General features: G+C 45.3%; 2 protein-coding genes across 2 annotated transcripts; one reads left to right on the forward strand and one right to left on the reverse strand.

Moving 5' to 3' along the window:
• The first annotated feature begins 3,197 nt into the window (after positions 1–3,197).
• Positions 3,198–12,514, forward strand: st6gal2a (ST6 beta-galactosamide alpha-2,6-sialyltranferase 2a). Its single transcript, XM_068746725.1, has 5 exons — positions 3,198–4,164; positions 6,880–6,977; positions 8,032–8,133; positions 9,877–10,051; positions 12,267–12,514. Exons 1-5 carry the CDS (start codon positions 3,198–3,200, stop codon positions 12,512–12,514), a joined length of 1,590 nt encoding a protein of 529 aa, XP_068602826.1.
• On the reverse strand, positions 11,311–18,689 carry tmtops2b (teleost multiple tissue opsin 2b). The gene is made up of 4 exons (XM_068746726.1): positions 18,329–18,689; positions 16,833–17,158; positions 15,546–15,779; positions 11,311–11,523 (listed from the first exon to the last, which is right to left on the reverse strand). The coding sequence occupies exons 1-4, from the start codon at positions 18,687–18,689 to the stop codon at positions 11,311–11,313; spliced, it is 1,134 nt and encodes a 377-aa protein (XP_068602827.1).
• Between the last annotated feature and the right edge of the window lie 1,494 nt (positions 18,690–20,183).

Consider the following 20,183-nt stretch of genomic DNA (forward strand, 5'->3'; position numbering starts at 1 on the left):
CGTTCACCCACCACCACCACCACCACCCACTCCTAGGCGTGTCCCTCATGTAATTTCTTTTTTCATACATGGGATTTATTTCATGTTCTGTTCATGTAATCCCGTGGGATGCGGTGTGGGAGTCCTCTATTGATTGGAGGACTCTGAACTGCACACTTTACGCTTCTATCTGCGGATATGAAAGGGCTCAGCCGACCTGGCGCCGGCGCCTTCCTGCAAACCCACGGTGATGTATGAGTTTGTAGCTGCTTGAACTGCCGCAAGGTGAATATTAAGAGACAACGGCTTTAAATGTTCCGTTGGAAAACAACTCCACTCTTGAGGGGTCAATATTTGATGAGGAGCAAGGCCGTTGGTCGATGCTGAATTTGGTAGAACTTGCAGGCTACATTTCTTTGTGTGCAGACTAGAGGACTGGGTTCTCTTGCAGAACCAGCCTTCCCGACTAAATAGTAACTCATTTGTTCAGCACCCTTTGTGTTTAATTGTTGTACTTGTTCCACATTGTCTCAATTCCAGTGTTGAGCACCACCCATAAATGGCACAATAGGGACTATGGGAAGCCATTTCGAACGGGCTCCTGTGATCCACCTCTGTAGGTATGTTCTGTTAAGTGGCCAGATATTCTGGTTCCTACGGAAACCTCTTGAGGCTTTGATTGTGCCGTGGCTCCTTCACCTTCAGCGGGGTGAATTAAAGTGAACTATTTACAACGAGCTGCTGTGTGGCTGTATCCGCAATGGTTATCCAATCAACTGCACCGTAGGTCCATTTAGAAAATCCCATCAGGCTGCAGCAGGGCATGCTGGGACGGAAGGAGTGCGATTACATAAAAATAAGTGTCCATAAATGTAGTCCTTGTTTTGGTTGTTTTGTGTAGATACACACATATAAATACACACAGCATATATGTGTGTCTTTTTGACTTCAGCAGTGTTGCTTTTTGTTCTTTATTAGATTAGGTACAACTTTATTAATCCCAAAGGAAGTTCTTGTTCCAGAGACTGCTGCAATGTCCAATAGCAACGATGCACATAAATCTGGTCCCGCCTTCTCCTATTAATGAAGTCATGAGGCTGGTATTGATCAACTTAACGCTAGAAATATTTCCCGAAAGGTAAAACTCTTCAAGTAAAATATTTCCAGCCTGTTCATAGTGAGATTTTCTGACCTACTTCTGTGATGCGAAACTAAATATATTTATCTTTTGGACCGGTTCCACAAAACCAGACATCTTGTGTTGCTTCGGGCTTTATGGAATTATGACGGGTAATTTATAATCCCCTGTTTATCTAGTTTACTTTTGCGCAACTAATGAAATAATTGTATTCATTAGTATAATATAGCGGCTATCTAGAAAGCCAATCACTGTCATTTACAATCAGCAACATTTAAAACAAAATGTGCTAAATTTAACTGAGTATTTGCTCCTTGGGTTTTATCTCCTGTCTGATAAACATTGTCACTACTTGTTATAATGTTTTTTTAGTTTTTACATTGTCTTTAGGTGATAAAATTCCCATTTTATCGCTTTAGGCTTCATGTATTTATTTCTTTTTGTAGCTGATCTGCGTGCTGAGATCTCCTTCTCAACGTGTTTGACACTCATTCTCTCCCCTTTTCTATTTTTTCCTCCTCTGCTGGCCATAAACCTTATAATTAACCTCCTGAGGGGAAATGACCTGCATACGTTTAGCCCATCTCCCTTTCCCTGCAACAAAAGCTTCCTCTCTCCCGCTGTTGCATATTCATATTGGATCTTGACTCATCCCTTGACTGTAGAGAGATCTATGCTTTGTATTCTACCAGGCTCCTTTGTTCATTACAATCTCTTGCTAACTCCCACTAAATAATTTCGTCGTCATTTGCTGTCTGGCAGCGCCTCATTTCCATGTGTCCTGTTTTGTACCGTTTCTTTGTGGCGCCCTCACAAGACTAGCTCTGTCCTCCACCCCCTCCTCGCCATCTGTGCCACGCATTTATGTTGTTTCGCTGCAGTTACCGAAGCACACATCGTAATTGGTGCCAGGTGAGGCAAACTAGCTTCACGCGCACACGTATGCACGGCATACCTTGACGCACGCACATGCACAATGTATAGATCACATTTGCTTGTTGACAGCGTTGATATTGCGCAGTTGTGTTCCCTGCTTGTTGTCTTTTTGGCTGTTGGGCCTGTTTGTCTTAAACGCCATATTTTCCACTGAGTGACCTTTGACCCCAGCATGCTTTATTGGATGCCTGGCACCGACCCCACCTGTCCACGGCCTTAGAACGAGCACGCTGCAAGGGGTTTGGCAAAGAATCGTCTCACGTGTGATTTTGTGCAGATGTTTTAGCATCTGTTTCCTTGCAGGCTATTTTCTTTCTCCCATGCCGTCTCTGCTCGCTCTGGCCCGGATGCTCCCCGCTGCTTGCCTCTGGTCAGTGCTTGAGCTTTGGCCTCCTTTATGGCCCAGGGCCTCCTGGGGCACCCTGGATGTAAATCTGGAGGGGCGGCGCAGGGATGCCTGAGCCATTCTGCAGATCTTAGCAGCTACAGAGACAGGAAGTTGTAATTTGGGGTCGAGGATTCTTAATACTCAGGTTTATTTTCCCCTCCTGCCACTAAGAGAAATGCTCCCACATTAGGAGCCCAAAGCTTCTAATTATGTGTAAGAGGATTTGCATTGTGGACAATTCAATGCTTTCTCTCTTTCTTTTACATTTTAATTTAAATGTCTTTTTGTTGTAGCAGTTAAATAAATTAATGTTGAGCTCTAATCGTAGTGCTCTAGTTGCTGCAGTGGTGCCTGCTAACGGGAAGCTCAACACATCAAAGCAATGAAGACTATGCATGCCTTTTCATTTATCATGTCTGTTCTAAATGTGGAAATGCTTCTTTTGTTGTTACACTTGTCCAAAAGGGTTGAGTTTCAGTCTCGAGTTCTCTCCTGGGGGGGGGGGGGGGGGGGGGGGGGGGGGGGGGGGGGGTGGGGTTATCCTCATGCACCCTAACTTGCTCCTCTTCGCAGGCTTCTGGACATGAAGGAATAGTCCATCAGTCCAGGTGGGAGTCTCGGACCTTTGCTTTATTGGGTTTGGCTCTGTCCCACCTGTGAATGTTTCCATTCTGTCTTTCTACTCTCAGGCCCTCCAGCTGACCTCCGGGCCGGGCCCCGGTCCAGCTGAGCAGGAGTGTTTATCAGTGAGGGGCCATGAAGTCCAGCATGAGGCAGTGGCGGAGGCTGGTGCTGGTGGGAATGTTCGCCTGGGCTCTCCTCTTCCTTGGCCTCCTCTCGTACTTCCTGGATGCTCGCGTGAGCGAGCCGCTGACCTCTGCAGGCTCCTTACTCGCCCAGCACCCTGACACCCGGCGCCTGGCCTCCATACAGGCCTCCCACCAGCAGCGTGCCAGCCTTGGCTTCCGCATTGGACTGACTTCCACCTTCACTGTGACGAACCCCAGAGATGAGCCGGAGCCTCCCGTCAGCGCCATGACCCCAGAGTTCAGCATGGAGGTGAACCCCAACCCCAACAGCGCTCGCTACACCGTCTACGGCCACCAGGAATACCTGGACCCACAGAGCCTGGCTGCCTGGTCCTCGTTCGGAACAGAAAATGTGGGTTCCCAGTCAGACCCGTCGGTCCACAGCCGCGAGAGAACTTCACAAATCACAGAGTACCGGAACCATGTCAACGGCAAGCACTATCAGGGGGGTGAGGAAGAAGAGGAGGACGAAGAACTAGGAAACCGAATGAGAGCTACAACGGGCAGAAGGGCAGGAGCTGACTCCTCGGATTTGGAGGAATATTACTTCTCCAAGTCGGCCTCGGTGGTGCAGCGGCTGTGGCGAGGCCGCGTGTCCGCCGGCATGCTGAGTCCGCGGCTGCAGCGCGCCATGAAGGATTACGTCAGTGCCAACAAACACCACGTCTCCTACAAGGGCCGTCGGCGAGCCGCTCCCAGTCCTCACGAGCTGCTGTGTCAGATGAAAGCCCAGGCCCAGCTGAGGACGGTCGACGGGTCGGAGCAGCCCTTCGCCTCGCTTGGTTGGGGTCGCCTGGTGCCGTCGCTTCCCCTGGAGAAGCTGCACAAGCAGCAGGAGCAGAGCAGCTTCAAGACCTGTGCAGTGGTCACCTCGGCCGGCGCCATCCTGCGCTCAGGACTGGGCAAAGAGATCGGTGAGTGGAGAGTTTGAGAAAGGCCGACGAGAGTCTTAGTCAGAGTTAGGCACCGAATGGAGGGATGCGTGTTTCCATCCACCTGCTCTTATGTGCATTTTCGAGTTGCGCAAATGGCTTAAATGAAAATGGCCATAATGAAAAGTAGGAAACTGAAGTGCAAAGAAAACCTTGCTGATTCTGTAAAATAGAAAAGCTTTTACTTCTGCGGGGGGGGGCAAGATGACAACATCCTGGCTGTGGAGAGCGATGAGGATCTGGAAACGTTCCTCAAACTAACGCCTGAAACGGCGACGCGACGCCTCGAGATTCAGCCTTACATTTAGATCACAGTTAATGTAAAGTTGATTTTGTGTTTGTAAAATGTATCCGTCAGTAATTAATGTGTGTTTAAAAAAAAAAGAATGTTTAAAGTTTAGCCAGAAAATAAGCGATGCTCCAATCCCGGGAGTGTCGATGAAGATCAAGCTCCTTTATCTCAAATGTAGCTTGATCTCTGCGGCTTTGTAGTCGGCTGAAATGAATTTGAAAGGTTAACAAATATCCATTTGTGTGTAACGGCTGACTGAAATAGGTGCATTGCATTTGCTGATTAAGTTGTGAAGCTGAAATGTGTACCTGGAAGACTTGTCTGTGTTTGTGTGTGTGTGTGTGTGTGTGTGTGTGCTCCTGTTTTAGAGCAGGTTGGATAGGATGGTGTGAAGTCGATAACAGATGGCTCACTCTGCGGGGAAAAAACAGACCCAGACCCCCCCCCCCCCCCCCCCCACTGGTTGCCAATCGGGTTCCTTCGTTTCACGTCTTTGCATTCGGCTGCTCGGAGCGAGGAGAAGTCTGAATACGAAGACCGTTGGCTTTGTGCATTTTGCATTTCATAATATGCCTGTAGGGTGTGAGCGTTTTATAAACTCGAGCTGTCGCTGGTCTGCTTCTGAGAAAAGTGAGCAGTCGGGCAGAATCCGATGAACACCAGGGACGCAGAGCTGGGAGTGTTTGACCTCGGGGTCATGCTGGAATTAACTTGTGGTGCCGTGTCAGTGGAAACCTCAGGACTCAGACTGATGCTTCTACTTGCTTGTCAGTAGCAGATGCATCTTTACGCTATCAGATTTATTTATAGAGCTGAGGTTGCTGCAAAATAAGATGTAAACATAAATAGAATGGTTTTTTTTCCAATCATTTGACTGACTTGACTATTCCTCATTCTAAGTACTAGTAAAGAGCAGAATATTTTTTTTTCTTCCATTTTGGGCACCAGGCCCAGGATGCAATCTCTGCAGGTGCTTTTTTAATCTCAATCGATGCATCATCATCATCATCATCATAATCATCGTCACATTTGTTTTTGGCTTCTGGCCAATTATGTGAATGCATAATTCATCATTGTTTTCCCTGTATCGATCGAACACATTTTAAAAGCATGATTCTCCTGAACTCGTGACCATTTGCATGAACCGCATGTCAAACAGCAGCAGCTGATTGGTTTGGCGTCTCGTCATCTTTGTAAACGCTTCTCTAAAAAGAGATCTTGCTAGACTTGGTGCCTTGATGAATTAGATGAAGGTTGCAGGGCCAATTAATTATAGAACAGCCTCCCAGCATTGGAGACGCTTGACTCTGTTACATTAATTCTCAGGCCTTAGCTTCAACAGGAAATCAAACTGCATTGATCCCCTCTCTATTTCTCTTCACCCTGCTGCACAGCCCTAAAGGCTACGAATTCATACAAATCACCAAAAGACGAATATGAAAATCAATTTTCTCTCTTGTGGTACTTGTAGGTCCTCCAACATTTAGATTATGGTGTTTCTTCTTCTTGGTGGTGCCAACAAATGCATCCTACAAGAGCCAGGAATGAAGCTGAGGTGTGTTGGGTTGGTTTAGGTTCATGGCCGATGTGTGACTGCCCCCATGTGGCGTAAAGGCTGAACTGCACCCTCAGTACATTGATATAGAGGAGAAATATTTGTGAAGTTTTTTTGTGTGTTTATCTTAATTTGATACATATTGTCTTTATGATAAGGGTTTTTCTTTTTGATCAGAGGAAGATGCACGTAGAGATTAGCTCACACTCACACATTCACATCTATATAAAAGTCACCAGTTCACTAATATCCATGTGTGCAGACTAGGGGCGGAGCCTTAGGGATGGAACGCAGTGTGGATCCAGCCGTAGCAACGGGGCCGGAGGCAGGACCACGCTGTTGCCTTCATAAAACCAACTTCTGATCTCTTCTGACTCTGGAGAAACACCCTGTTTTAAAGTGCTTTTGTCTGTTTACAGAATCGCAGGAAGGCAAACCGGTTGTCGTGCTAGAGAGCCTGTTTTCCCCGGGTGCTTGTAGGTCGTGTGGCTCTGAATGACAATTGGTGCCGTAACGGTTGGTGGCGGTGATGGAGGAGTATGAGATCAGATGCTGGTGATCCGTTCTGCTGTCGGATCAATGCAGGGGGAGAATGTGTTGAAGTGACCGATCGATTTTCTGACAGACATTAACATCTCTAATATTTATTACTCCAAATATCCACCAGAGGTGACCACATTGTCTCCAATAGTTTATCTGATTTAACAGCCTTTCTTTGTGGGGGCATCATTTTCATTCCATATTAAGTTAACAAGCAACTTTAGTTTTCAACTGTTGATATAATTAATTAATGTTTAGTAATTCCTTTGCAGGAATTCATAATCTGACATAATCTGATGTCTCCCTCCAGATACTCATGACGCAGTTTTACGTTTCAACGCTGCCCCCACCGAGGGATACGAGAGAGACGTGGGGAACAAAACCACGATCCGCATCATTAACTCACAGGTGAGTCTCAGGAATGAATAGATGCAAAGATGCTGTGTTTTGTTCTATTAATGGCGGGTTTGTGTTTCGTCAGCATGCAGTTTTCAGCTCGCCACCATTTGAGTTTCCTGAGGTGCAATCTAAACTAAGGCACAAAATAGAAAGCCCCATTTTGCATTGATTCTGCTGCAATCAACATTTAATGTAATTACAATGAATGAAACTTGTTGCTTGACACTTACAAAAAACAAAAAGGTGCCAGACTGCAGTTCTAAATATGTGGAAAGGTCGACCCAGGCTCGGGCCAAAGCACCGCTAAAGCGTGGTAGTTAATATCGTTCATCTGCTTGGTTTAGTCCCCAATCATTATCAGGCCTATGCAGACTATTACTGGTTATTGTTCCCAGTCCAGGAATTAGTCTGATGCGTAATTGCTCATAAAGGTTCTTTTCTGTGTGCTTCAGAGTCTTATTTTGTTGCCCTTGGGCAGATTCATTCTGGCTGTGTCCCCCAGCTTTCCAGTATTTATGTTAAGCGAGGCTAATTGGCTGCTGTGAATAAGCCTGTTCCATTCTAAGACGTAAAACACGCTTTAAGGAGATTTCTAAGCTGCGTAGGTCAGAATGAGAACGGTATTACGTGCGTTGTGAACAGAAGTGCAACTTCTTGGAGCTCAGACGACAAGAGGAAGAAGCTCGCCCGGGGAAGATGCTCAAAGCCTGCGGGATGGAGGAGACGTCCCCTCTGAGCTGAGACTGAGGCGGTGGACAGCAGTCCTGCTTGACTCGATCAGCATCACAGGGAACTGTTTCCTGGACACACAGCAGAGAAACAGTCATGCTGCCCCCGTGGCTGGATGGATCCGGAGTGTGTGTTGGTGGATGCAGAGAGAAAAACGCTGTCCATCATTGGTGATGTCACTCACCCTCTTTATTGTCCTTCAGGAGCAGGCTGCTGTTTCAGAGCTGCTCAACAAAAAGACAGAGCGCTCTATAATCTATCTAGAGGTGAAGCCTGAAATAGCAGTCAAGTGCTTGAGGAGATTGTGGGTAAGCCTCGTCTTGTTTCCCTGCAGATTTTGGCCAACCCGAGGCATCGCTTCAACACAAGCTCGATCTACAAGGATGTGACTCTGGTGGCCTGGGACCCTGCACCTTATACTGTCAATTTACACAAGGTATGCCTTTATTTTTGAGAGTGTGTTGTGTTGATCACATGAACCAGAGACGACGCACTCATATCGGCGCCTGTGCCCAAGCAATCCGTTTAATGCCAAACCACGTGTATTCATTTATCGCAGATTTGCGGGATCTGCGGGATGCATAAATGTTTGCATTTCTATTATTTTCATTTTCTAGCCTAAGAAAAATAAAACCGTAAAAAGGATAGTAAAAACACGCATTACAACACATATGCAGTATTGCACCGCCGTCATAAGAGCTTAAAACTCTGTGCAGTAAATGTCATCACCTTCATCGTCATCATTACTGTACATCAAATTCATCATCATCGTCATCAGTAATGCTATTCAATGTTCTTAGATCCGTCTTATTTTAGGGCGGCCCTGCAGACAATAAAGTGTTTTTAAAAGGCTTGCCGCAGAATGATTATGAAACCATTAGTCTGTGGTCGTATCTTTTGCGATTCTCTACGTGCAAAGAGAACAAACCCCCACCAGGTGTTGCAGCAGCCTCTGGGTGAGGGTTCGGGTACGGATTTATAGGACTGTAGCTCTGGCTTTCTACATTCCACCCTTCTTTACCTCTTTTGTTTGATGCATGAAAATGACGCCAGAGGAATCGGTCCTTCCATCGTCCATCGAAGCGGCGTTAAAAGAGAGGCGAGGCTGTAGGTTGAACCTTTTTCTCTGCAACTTGATCACCACATCCAAAGTTGGCAGCATCATGGTGCTCGTGTTGTCTCGTGGCTGCCATGCTACAGTGGCTGATGGTTGCACTGGCTGAAGTCTGCCCGAGTGCTTTCTAATGTTTTCCAGGGAAGCAGCTTTTGTCACAGCTGGTGTGCTTGTATGTCTTGGCCATTTTCGTGTTCAGGCAAATTCAACAGGACCTTGGAGCACAAGTGCTGCTCGCCATTGTCCTTATGGCAGCTTTGTTATATACACAGCGATGCTGTTCAGTGTCTTTAATCGTGCATTTAGCGGATCAGCGTTTCATTTCGGCTAGGAATGTGTCTTTCCCCCCAGCTTTTATTTTTCACAAGGCTTGATGGAGCTTCAAAGTCCTTTCATTTCCTGACATAACAGACTCTGACTGGCTCTTCCTTGAGGCAGTTTAAACAAAACTGAATCTGTCGTGGAGCCAGGAGACTGCTGTTCAAGCAGCTGCATAAGGGGTTCCCTGGAATTCACTTAAGATGAATACTTAGCATCCAGACATGCACCATATACGTATGGTCTGAAACCACTGACGATAATGTTACAATCGACTAATGCTGTTAATAATGCCCCCGACCACACACACACACACACACACACACACAGACTGTAAGACAACGCACGACTTTAATCACATGCACAGTTGAGCAGAGCCAAAGCTGAAATGATGGAGAGCATTCCTGCACCTGGTGTCCTTTGAAGATAATTCATTAAGATCAAACATGACTTGGCATCTTTCTCCTGTTAGTTCTTTTCAATCTATGACTTTTGCAGGACTAAAAAGACTAAAATATATTTTTTTCCAACTGTTCCTTAAACAATTCCTTAGACAATGTTCATGCTAACAGACACGGGAGGCTTTCGGATCTCTGATCTATGCATTCACCAGAAAGATGTCTCCCAAATAATCCAGAAGGCTTTGTGTGTTGTGCTTCTCTAGCCTCATTAACCCATTAATTAAACCTCACGCTTCCCGGGGTCTAACATGAGACGTTTGTGCCCCCCTGCCTGTCTTCCCATCAGTGGTATGCCAGCCCAGATTACAACCTGTTCGGCCCATACGTTGAGCACCGCAAGCGCCATCCTGGCCAGCCTTTCTACATCCTTCACCCCAGCTACGTGTGGCAACTCTGGGATGTGATTCAGGGCAACACTCAGGAGAACATCCAACCCAATCCTCCCTCATCTGGCTTCATAGGTGAGTACACACATGCGCACGTACATGCACATGTGCAGTGCAGCTGCTATGCATGCACTGTGCCGTCTGTTTGCCAGCGGTTGCCTCTGTACTCTTATCTCCAAATGCCCTTTTTGCTCCTAAGCGGATTTTGGCGCAGGGACACACACGCTAAGACATGCGGCGTTTATCTTCGGCGTGCACGGGCATATTCTCAGCGTGCGGCATGGACATGCTTTGCACTCCAAACGGCACATCTGTGCAGGGACCGTCGGCCATGTAAAAGCTGTAAGCTCATTTTAGAGAGTCTCCAGCATGCCAAAATGTTGTCGGTGCTTCTTTCGCTCACACAGCACCATAATATGTACACACAGCTATACCAATATCCAATAATCACATACTTGAAGGCCTGTTGCGTTTTCATTCCTTTTGAAGCATCAGATCTGGCATATCTGAAACATATATACATAATTTACTGTATATGTACGTATGCGTGTATATCTATATATATTTTGATCATGAAATCTTGATCCACCACTCTCAGAAACATGCTTTTTTTCAGAGCGATACTTTATTTTGTTCTTACAGTGTTCTCACAAGAACCACCAGTCTCTTTTTTAAGCACAACGATGCACTGATGTTCTTCCACAGCGATGAGGTTTGGTGCGATAACCATTTAAAACCAATGATAAAAGCACAGAAATAAAAACAAAAAGCCGACAAAGCAGATAAAAAAAAATAGAACATTTAGCTTAAATATACAAGCTGAAAGTTACATTTAAGGAAAGGTCTTTGTGTGACAATTCTTCAACGTTTACAGCGAGAGGAGAAACAACAGATGAACTCATCAAAGCAAAGACTTTAGTGTGTGTCTAAAGAGAAGTTCAGCTCTATTAACGTCACTGCGATAACAGTAGAAAAAGTAGATTACGCTGTGGCACACCCGTTACCATGGTTTCTGCGCCTTGATTCGAATGAGGGAAGCTCCTTAAATTATAACACAATAATGCTTTAGCATCATTTTGATCAGGTGTCGCGTTCAGCTGTCTGACACCTTCGGCTGCAAAGTGTATACAGTGCGTTTCTCCAGACATTTAGGACGTTTGTGTACTGCACATAAAAACAATTATAAAAGCTAATGAGACACACAAAATGATTCCTGTCTGTACAACCACAAGATCTCACGTTTAATTTTGGTGTACGTGTCAGCTAGAGCCGAGTTGAGCCGTTGCTCCTTCATCTGGACTGTGTTCCCATCTTCACGTTGAGGCTATTCAGGCCTAGTTTGTGACCTCAGGCGGGGTTGTGTGCTTGTTGCCCGGGCTGCTGCCGCACGGGCTGTGAACATCAGTGGCGATCTGGGCATTGCAGGCCACCGTGTTGCTGTAGACTCTGCGGTTCAGCTGGACTCCAGTGGTCCTCGAAGTCACGGAGGTGCCGTTCTCCGCTGACCAATGAGTGCAGTGAAACAGAATCAGGAAACACCTGTAGAACTGGGAAACGCGTGACAAGAGCGATGAGTCGACTGGTTGTGTTCTTACTGCCAGACGCTACCTCTGAGGCTGCATTTATTATTACCCTCGCCAAAGAGGAGGCGAGGGTATTGCAATTGGGTGCGTTTGTTTGTTTGTCTGTCTGTCTGTTTTTTTGTTTGCTTGTTTGTCTGTCCGAGCGCATAACTCAAAAACTAGGAACCCAATCGACTTGAAATTTTTACACAAGCAAGGTTCTGTCCGTGGCTCGGTCCTCCCCGAGAATGGCGTTGATCCGGATCTGGATCCAGATTCTAGAATTATTTTTTTTACATCTGGAATTGTGCCTGTGCTGTAAACTGCCACTTTAAGAGGGAGGGATACGAATGGCATGATGGGAAAAAGAGTCCAGAAGATGGCTTGTAGTACATTCCGGAGCAGCAAGCTAGAGCAGGTTTGGCCCCTCTGATCCGGAAGCCCTGTTTACTGTCTCACAAGATCCAATAGTCTTTTGGAGGCGAGGAATATGTGCTTCTTGAATACAGTATAGCAATGCAGTGCAGCTTAATGACATCTAATTTCGTTTCTTCTTTTGTCATGCCAAATCATCTAAAGTTGTTTTCTACTTAGTTTTGAGGGTTTTTTTTTTGTGTGCAATCCTTTTCAAAATGTTCTGTGTTTAGATGTATTGTCCAAAGTATAGAATTCATTCTCTGAAAAGCAGACTGCAACCTAATCTCCTTCTGTGTCTGTCTTCATTGCAGGCATCCTCATGATGATGGCGATGTGCGAGCGGGTGCATGTTTACGAGTACATTCCTTCCATGCGGCAGACGGACCTGTGCCACTACCACGAGCGGTACTACGACGCCGCCTGTACGCTGGGTGCCTACCATCCCCTCCTGTATGAGAAGAGCCTGGTCCAGCGAATCAACACGGGGCCCGAGAGTGACCTCAGGAGAAAGGGGCGCGTCACTCTTCCAGGCTTCAGCACCATGAACTGTGACATCTGAGATGTGAATGCTGACCCTCTGAGCCGAAACGTGAACACACACACACACACACACACACACACACACACATAGAACTCTGGCCTTTTCTGGCTGACTAAGGGAGAGGTGCAATAAAGCCACTGGAGGCAAGGTTTCAGTGTTGCCGTTTCAAATTAGACCCATGAACAGCACAAGCCATAGCCGTCCATGAAGGAATCGGTGCCGGGGGGGGGGGGGGCTTGTGAAACAACTTGTCTCCATGACGATGGTTTACTAGACCTGAAACTTGTAGGAGAGCCTCTGAGATGAAACTGAAAGAGGCATTTCTCTCTGCTTTAGCTGAGCCATGTTAGCTTTGGAGCTAACTAGGGTAGCCACAGATCAGTGTTTCTAGATAGAGAACTTCATTTTCAATAACTGTTTCAATAGTGTAAATGCTGTGTTTTTCAATATTGCTGGTGGTTCCCCACTCACAGGAAATGTTTCTAACAGTGGCTAATTGTGACTTATTTCTTTTTTCTTTTTTACTGGTCCAGATGGTTCTGAATAAGCAGAGAAGTCATCCATGTTGAATGTCATAAATGCAATATACACACATTAACATAGTACTACTACTACATTTCAGCATGTGCTCCTGTTTTACATTCCTCTATCTAATTGTTTTGTATCGCCATGCAGGGTTTATTTCACATTGCTGATGTTTCCTTGTGCAGGCAAACGTGCCAGAGACTGTGGGTTTACCAGGCCATGGGACAGAAGGCACTGGTTGTCCCTTTTGGATGATGTCCTGCCTACAGTAACACGTTAATATGGCCAAATGGATGTTGAGAACGAAGCTGTGCTCAGAACAGCCGTAACCCCGTGCCTAGCCGGTCTAACACTTTCCTCTGGGTTGCGTCGTCGTGGTTCAGATAGAGTTAGAAGTACTGTGTCAGAGCTGCATTAAAATGGGATTTAAATTGCCATCAGAGCTGGGAAGCCCTTGATATTGCAGAAATGAGTTATAGCAGGGGATTCTGTGTTTGGCAGTTCACTTTTTTTTATTGAATGTACTTCTACTACTTCCAAACGATGGCCAAATCCTCCTTGTAAGATCCCTGCTGTGGTACAAGTCTCTGGTTTATTTCTTTTTATCTCTCTGTTGCAGAACAATATGAAGCTCATTTCCTGCAGCGGTAGAAAGCTCATACCTCCCGAATCCGCTCATATTGCTGTGTGCCTGTCTGCAGCTCTAAGTAGAGACAATTATAAAAGAGGACCCAGCACCGGTAATCTCAGATTAGCTTTGTCTCCAGGTTGGATAAATTAAATAGTTTTGTTTTGCTCGGTACCACGTCATGCAGAGATGATACTTCAGTGAAGGGCATAAAGATGGTTGTGAGTTTTGCTGAAGAGCACAGTTTTTTTTTTTTTATTGCTGTGTTATTCTGCTTGATGTTCGAGGTTGTGGTTCAAAAAAGGGGCCGTGGTAACTTGTTACAGAAGTATGGACTAGTCTGATATCTTCTTTAAAAGACGAGTATGTAGTAGCATGCAGATGGTTCTGGTGCAGACATTGATTGAGTAGTGCTCGCTGTCTCAGCACTGCTTCAACTAAACTCCTTTCACCAAAACACATTTTATAAAAGCATTTTTCTCGAGAGGGTTTTTATACCGGATTAAAGGATGGAAATGAGCACGTCTAGGTATTTTTGGTGCCAATTATTATTATTATTACTTGTAATATGGGATGGACATCATGAATAAAATCTGATAAGACTGTATTTTATATTCCGGCACCGATCCACGCTGAAACTCCACGGCACCGCAAACTGTAGCCTCTGCGGGTTAAACAGTTTAATCCAACACAGGGTCAACACCTGTTGGATGAATTGACCTGAGGGGAATAACTAAACACATTTCATCAAACTGATGAAACATCTTGTGAATTTCGTGTTGGTTATTTCTATTCCCGGGGCGCTACTTGTTGGTTGACAGCAGCTGCTTATGTTCTGAAGCGGCGAGGTTTTTTTAAGGAGACGTCCATTTTATTTTAAATCACGCAGCTCTACTGTAGTTTTACGTTTCTCTGAGATAAATGATCAAATGTTTTAATTCTTGTGATTGTAACACACTGAAGGTGCCAAAAAAACACACACAAAAAAACACCTAAGCATACTGTATGTGTACATTTTGAGTCCGATTGATTACTTTCCAGTGCACACAGCACGTAATTCAGAATCAGGGCTGAGAGTCTCAAACTATCTGTGCTGTACTGTGCTGCAAGGCACCATTATTAATGTTGTAACTAGCAACCGTGCTATCGGACTTTTTGTGCTGTTTTGCGGATTTGAGTGCATGTTTTTTATGGACAGGAAATTCGCATCCAGCTGTGGTGCAGCTTTTCACTAGTTCCGTGGGAGCACTTGATTCAGTGTATTGCCTTCTTGCAACTTCATCTTCTCTATTGTGCCAAATTCAATATTCAATTGTGTCTCAGCAGGTGCAGGCGAAGACTCTTGGATGCTCAAAATGTAATATTTCTTCTTCTTTTTTTTTTTTACATATTCAAGATAACACAGGGCAGAGGAGAGTGACTCAAAATGTCTGAACGTTCATGCAGACGTTGTCTGTTACATTTTTTTTCCAACTCAGCCTCTGTACCCTTCTCCTCTCAAGGTTTTGTCTTTCACGTCTTGCTTCGATAAGTATTGTGGAAAACTGCTGCGCCACACTGCCTCTGAAAGATTGTTCAACATTTGAGTTTTACATTTTCCTCCTGCAGCTTCCTGCAGCATCCCTGGAAAACAGAAGAGAAAAAGGACGCGCCCATGCCTCACTGAAAAGCAGTGGAGGTCCCGTTTCACTTTAACAGCCTTAGGGTGCCCTTCTTGACTTGATTTGTCAGTGAATTCTCTTCTTCTTACACTTGAATTGACATTTAAATACCATTTATATGATTTCGACTGTTGTAATGTTTCTTTTTTACGGTGTAAATAAAGCTGTTGTTCATGTCGCACTATGATTGATTTTTGGAAATGGCTACCGAGTAAACGACGCATGTCTGACTCACCTGTTTGTTCATAAGTATATAGATGATGGGGTTGATGACGGTGCTACTCTTGGCTAGTAGCGAGGGCACCACGCTGGCCACGGTACTGATGATGCCGGGTGGGCCGAATGTTGCCATCATGGCCACGACGCCATAAGGCATCCAGCACAACAGGTAGCAGGCTGCTGTGGTCAGAACCATGAACAGTATGTGGTACTCTCTCTTTCGGGCTGCACTCTTTCTTACTTTACCCACCTGTGGAAGAGAGAGAGGGAGGTCTGATGATGGGGCGGTGGAAATGATCGTGATGCAATCATTGGATGGTTCAGATTCTTCGTGAAACCATTGCTTCTTCGTAAAAGCCCTGATTTGTTTCTGGAATTCTTTTCACCTCAGTGTAGTGTGAAAATCGGCTGGTTGTTTAGTTTACTTGTTAGCGTGTACTCTTCTCTGGTATCAGTGAATTCACTGGATAAAGTTGCACTGCAAAATCTTACAATGTAAATCAGAAAAAGCTGCAAATATTGAGGAACACATTTTAACGCTCCATTGACCGCAATGTTAATGAAAAATTCAAAGTGATCCAGAATCCAGGATCTCTTCTGGATCATCGCCAAAATGTAATAAACTGTTCCTGACACCATTCCCAATTCCCAACATTTCTTGTAAATTTCATCAGGATCCGTCTGTAGGTTTTTGAGTTATGTTGCTGACAGACGGACAGACCTTCTCAGCGGAGGTGAAAAACAAGCCGGATTAGACACCCTTTTAGTTCAGATTGCATTTCACTTTAAATTACATTAATCATGCCATTAATCAAATTAGGAAAACAAGTCACATGAAGCTTTAGCAGACATAAACTCCTCGATGTAGAAATATATTCTTTACACGCACTGGTCCACAAAATCTTTAAGCAGGATTCGCCGATCTTAATCCAGTTCATGCTGTCTTAACGCCGCTGTGGATCTCTTATTTTCTTTAATCCTAGCCCTTACTTCCCCCGCCTGTCATGCGAGTGAATTAAAAGAAGCTGTGGCGAGGTGGGCCGGTTATTCCAGCTGAGTGCATTACATTAGAACTCTGGCATTGGATGTTACTACTTCCTGGGACGTGTCGGTGCAAGGAGTCGACACTTAAAACACATGAACAGCAGTGTAGCTCGGCTGGTTTCACAAGAAACATCTGGCACATCAGTTTATATCGTAACTGAGTCTCTGGGCAAACACAAAGATGGATGCTGCTGCACCTGTGGAAATATGTGGTTTTGCACTCTACTGGGGAAACGGCATGATGAGACACACATTTTACCTGTTTGACTGCCAGTAACAGCCTGCCGTAGCAGTAGATCATCACCAGGACCGGTATGCCCAGGCAGAAAGTGAACAGGCAGATGATGTAGGCATGCGACTGTGTTGACCGAACAGTCCAGGACACAGAGCAACTGGTTCCTGCCCCCTCTATGCCATAGCTGCTCCACCCCAGCAGAGGGGGCACTGTCCAGAACAAGGAGTACAGCCAAGAACCCCCAACAGCCAGAAGGGGCTTGCGGTAGTTTGGCCCTCGGTTGTTGTACACAGTCAGAGTGCTGTAACGGTCGTAGGAGAGGATTACCAGAGAAATCAGGGAAACGATGCCTGAGAACGACAGAGAAGCAGAACGGTTACCTCGGTCATTGCCTGGACATGCACAGAGAGCAGGAGTGCATTAATATCAAAAAGAAAGGAGTGTGAACATAGAAAACATTTAATATCACAATCAATATAACATACATATACACATTTATATTTGGCCCGATGATGAAACTAGAGGATAATTAAGGGATTAATTTTATTCTGTCAGAGGATCCGGAATATTAATGTTGACATTAGGCATGTCAAGTTTCCTTTTTTTCCTTCTTCCTTTCAGGTTTATAGTTTATAGTTTATTATTATTATCCCCATTAGCTCCCATGAAGTGGCTGCTAGTCTTCCTATATGCTAAAAATACACATTACAAAACATTTAACAGATACATAATACTCCTATACTACGGTACTTTCTGCTTGTCCCGTCAGGGGTCGCCACAGCCAATCAACGTTTTCCACTTCACCCTGTCCTTTATCAGATACATAATGACTATCAAAAATCACATTGATAACAATGGGCAGTTGTTTGAACTTGGCTGAACGATCAAATCAATTCATCACAGCACCTCAAACAATATGAAATGTGTTTGCTGCTGTAAACTTCAGGTTTAAATCTCCTCTCACAGCTGCTATATATATATATATTATATATATATAGGTTTCCTCTGGAAAGCAGTGTTGAATCTACGGGATGCATCTTGTAATTAATGCTGAATGTTTCTGTAATATCATTAAAAAGCGAATTGGCCTGTCCCACTGTAGCTCCTCTCTTGTCTGACTGAACTCTCAATGCAAACACTTCCCCTTCTACTCCTTCACAGTATAATAATTAATAACAGTCCTGATGCTGAAGTGCTGCGAAGCGTTCGGTTGCTTCATGTTGATGTTAAAGCAGAAATCCATCCAATAGATTTGTGTCATGCTGCTGGATTTATATGGGAGATTACTAATCCACACGCACACACTGCAAGCGTGTGCAGAACTATCATATTTTCAGTCATCTACACGCCCTTTATTTCCCCTAACTTTCTCTAAAAGTGCGTCTTGATCGCTTTCCCTGTAAATAACGTCGTTATAAAGCAGCGCAGTCTCCGTTATAACGGCTGTTAAACCCGACAAAAAGTGTCACAAGAAAAACGCAACAACGCGTCTTTGGCTGAATCCCGGTGACGCGTCTTACCGAAGCAGGAGTTGATGAAGCCGTACCAGCTGCAGCCGCGGGCCCCCAGGAGCCACTTCCCGCGCACGCTGGACGCGAAGCTGAGCGTGGTCCCGAACAGGCACGCCAGCATGTCGCTGACGCTGATGTTCAGCAGCAGCATGTTCACCGGGGTTCGCAGCTTCTTGAATTTGCAGAACAGAAGCAGCACAATGAAGTTGTTGAGAAAGCCGAGCGTCATGATGACGCCCAGCACCGCGGACAGGACGACGAAGCCCGCCGCGGACAGCTTCCCGTGCGCGCTGGCGGCGTGCGCGTCCCGCAGCCTCCGGGCATCGCTCAGGTTCGAGCTGTAATTCACGAAGAGCATCCTGCTGTCCATTCATCTGAGCTTCTGCGCTCTTTATGGACCGGAATGGTTCATTACTGAGCGGCTTTCTGCGTCATGGGACGAAACTAGTGTTTTACATCTTTTCCAAAGGATATCGATCACGTGATTCCTTAAAAATGGACCCGAATGCTAAAAACATGTTAATATGACATAAAGTGGATCACCTGTCACCTCGACGCGTCGCCGTCTCTGCTCAGCACATTTTAATTATCGATCGGATCTACATTTCTTGGAATAAAAAATATAATTGATCAGCACGATTTGTACGACTGGACCGTTTCCCATATCATCTATCGCCAATCAGCGAACAGCGAGGGCTCCATGTTGCGTGAAGTGCGCGCCGCGCCGCTTTGCTCTCGCGCGTCATTTAAAGGGGTTTCTTACGTCATCATGGACGGCAGAGGAAAGTGTGTGTGTGTGTGTGAGTGTGTCCTTCACTGGTGCTATTATTTATTACATATCCTTTCTGACATTGTATTTATAATAATTAAGAGTACATAAACAATCCAAACTTTCAGGAACCGCTGTTCCATTACCAATGTTTTGCAGTAAAACTTTGTCATCCAGTCATCCAGTCATCCAACCATTCATCCAACCATCCAACCATCCATCCATCCATCCACCCATTCATGTGTGTTTATGTTTGTGTATTTGTGTGTTTGTGTCAGAACTAAATAGTTGAGATGAGGTCAGGTTGGATTTTCTATCATTAAGAAATGCCATAACTGAGGTGATGAGAAGTTCTCCCTCCTTGCACTCGGGGTAATTAGCTGCTAATATGCTTAGCCAGGGGCGTCACTAGGTTTTAAGGACAGGGGGGGCTTAGCCCCCAGGAGATGCACAGGATGTGAGCAAATGTAGCGTACGAGCACAAAACCTCACAAACGGCTAACAAGGACTGAGAAATTATACATTATTATTATTTCAGTCTGTTTTAAACAACAACAAACAGGTTTAACCAGTAAGAGAATGTTCACAGCATTAACAATAAAATAAATGGCTCAAATTACAAGTTACTTGGTGGATGGAAGCATCAAAGAACGCCGTCTATTTCTAAGAGTCGATCACTCTGTTGTGATTCTGAAGCTCGTCTTCTTCAATGACTGCAAGACTGTGAAGTCTTTTCTGGCTCGTTTGATGCAGCCAGGAATGTAACCGACGCAGTACAACCGACGCAGTGCAACCGACGCAGGGCACTAAAGGACCTTTCACATGAGCAGCTGCTTACGGGCACTGTTAGGGCAACTTGGGTAGAACCTTCAGAGAGGGAAACATGTCTGAATCAAGGAGGTTGTGCACAGACAATATATCTTTGGGAGAACATCCAGCCTCTGTTTCAGGCCACCAGAACCTCCTCTGTTTTCTGGCCACCAGAACCTCCTCTGTTTCCTGGCTGAAGTTCATTCAATTGTGATCCACTCAAGAAGTTCTCACATTTAGGCCTGCATGCTGGATGCCTTTTAGTAGCTCTGCATCTACTGCAGA

The sequence above is a fragment of the Brachionichthys hirsutus genome, chromosome 12 (assembly GCF_040956055.1).
Source record: "Brachionichthys hirsutus isolate HB-005 chromosome 12, CSIRO-AGI_Bhir_v1, whole genome shotgun sequence".
Lineage (NCBI taxonomy): Eukaryota > Metazoa > Chordata > Actinopteri > Lophiiformes > Brachionichthyidae > Brachionichthys > Brachionichthys hirsutus.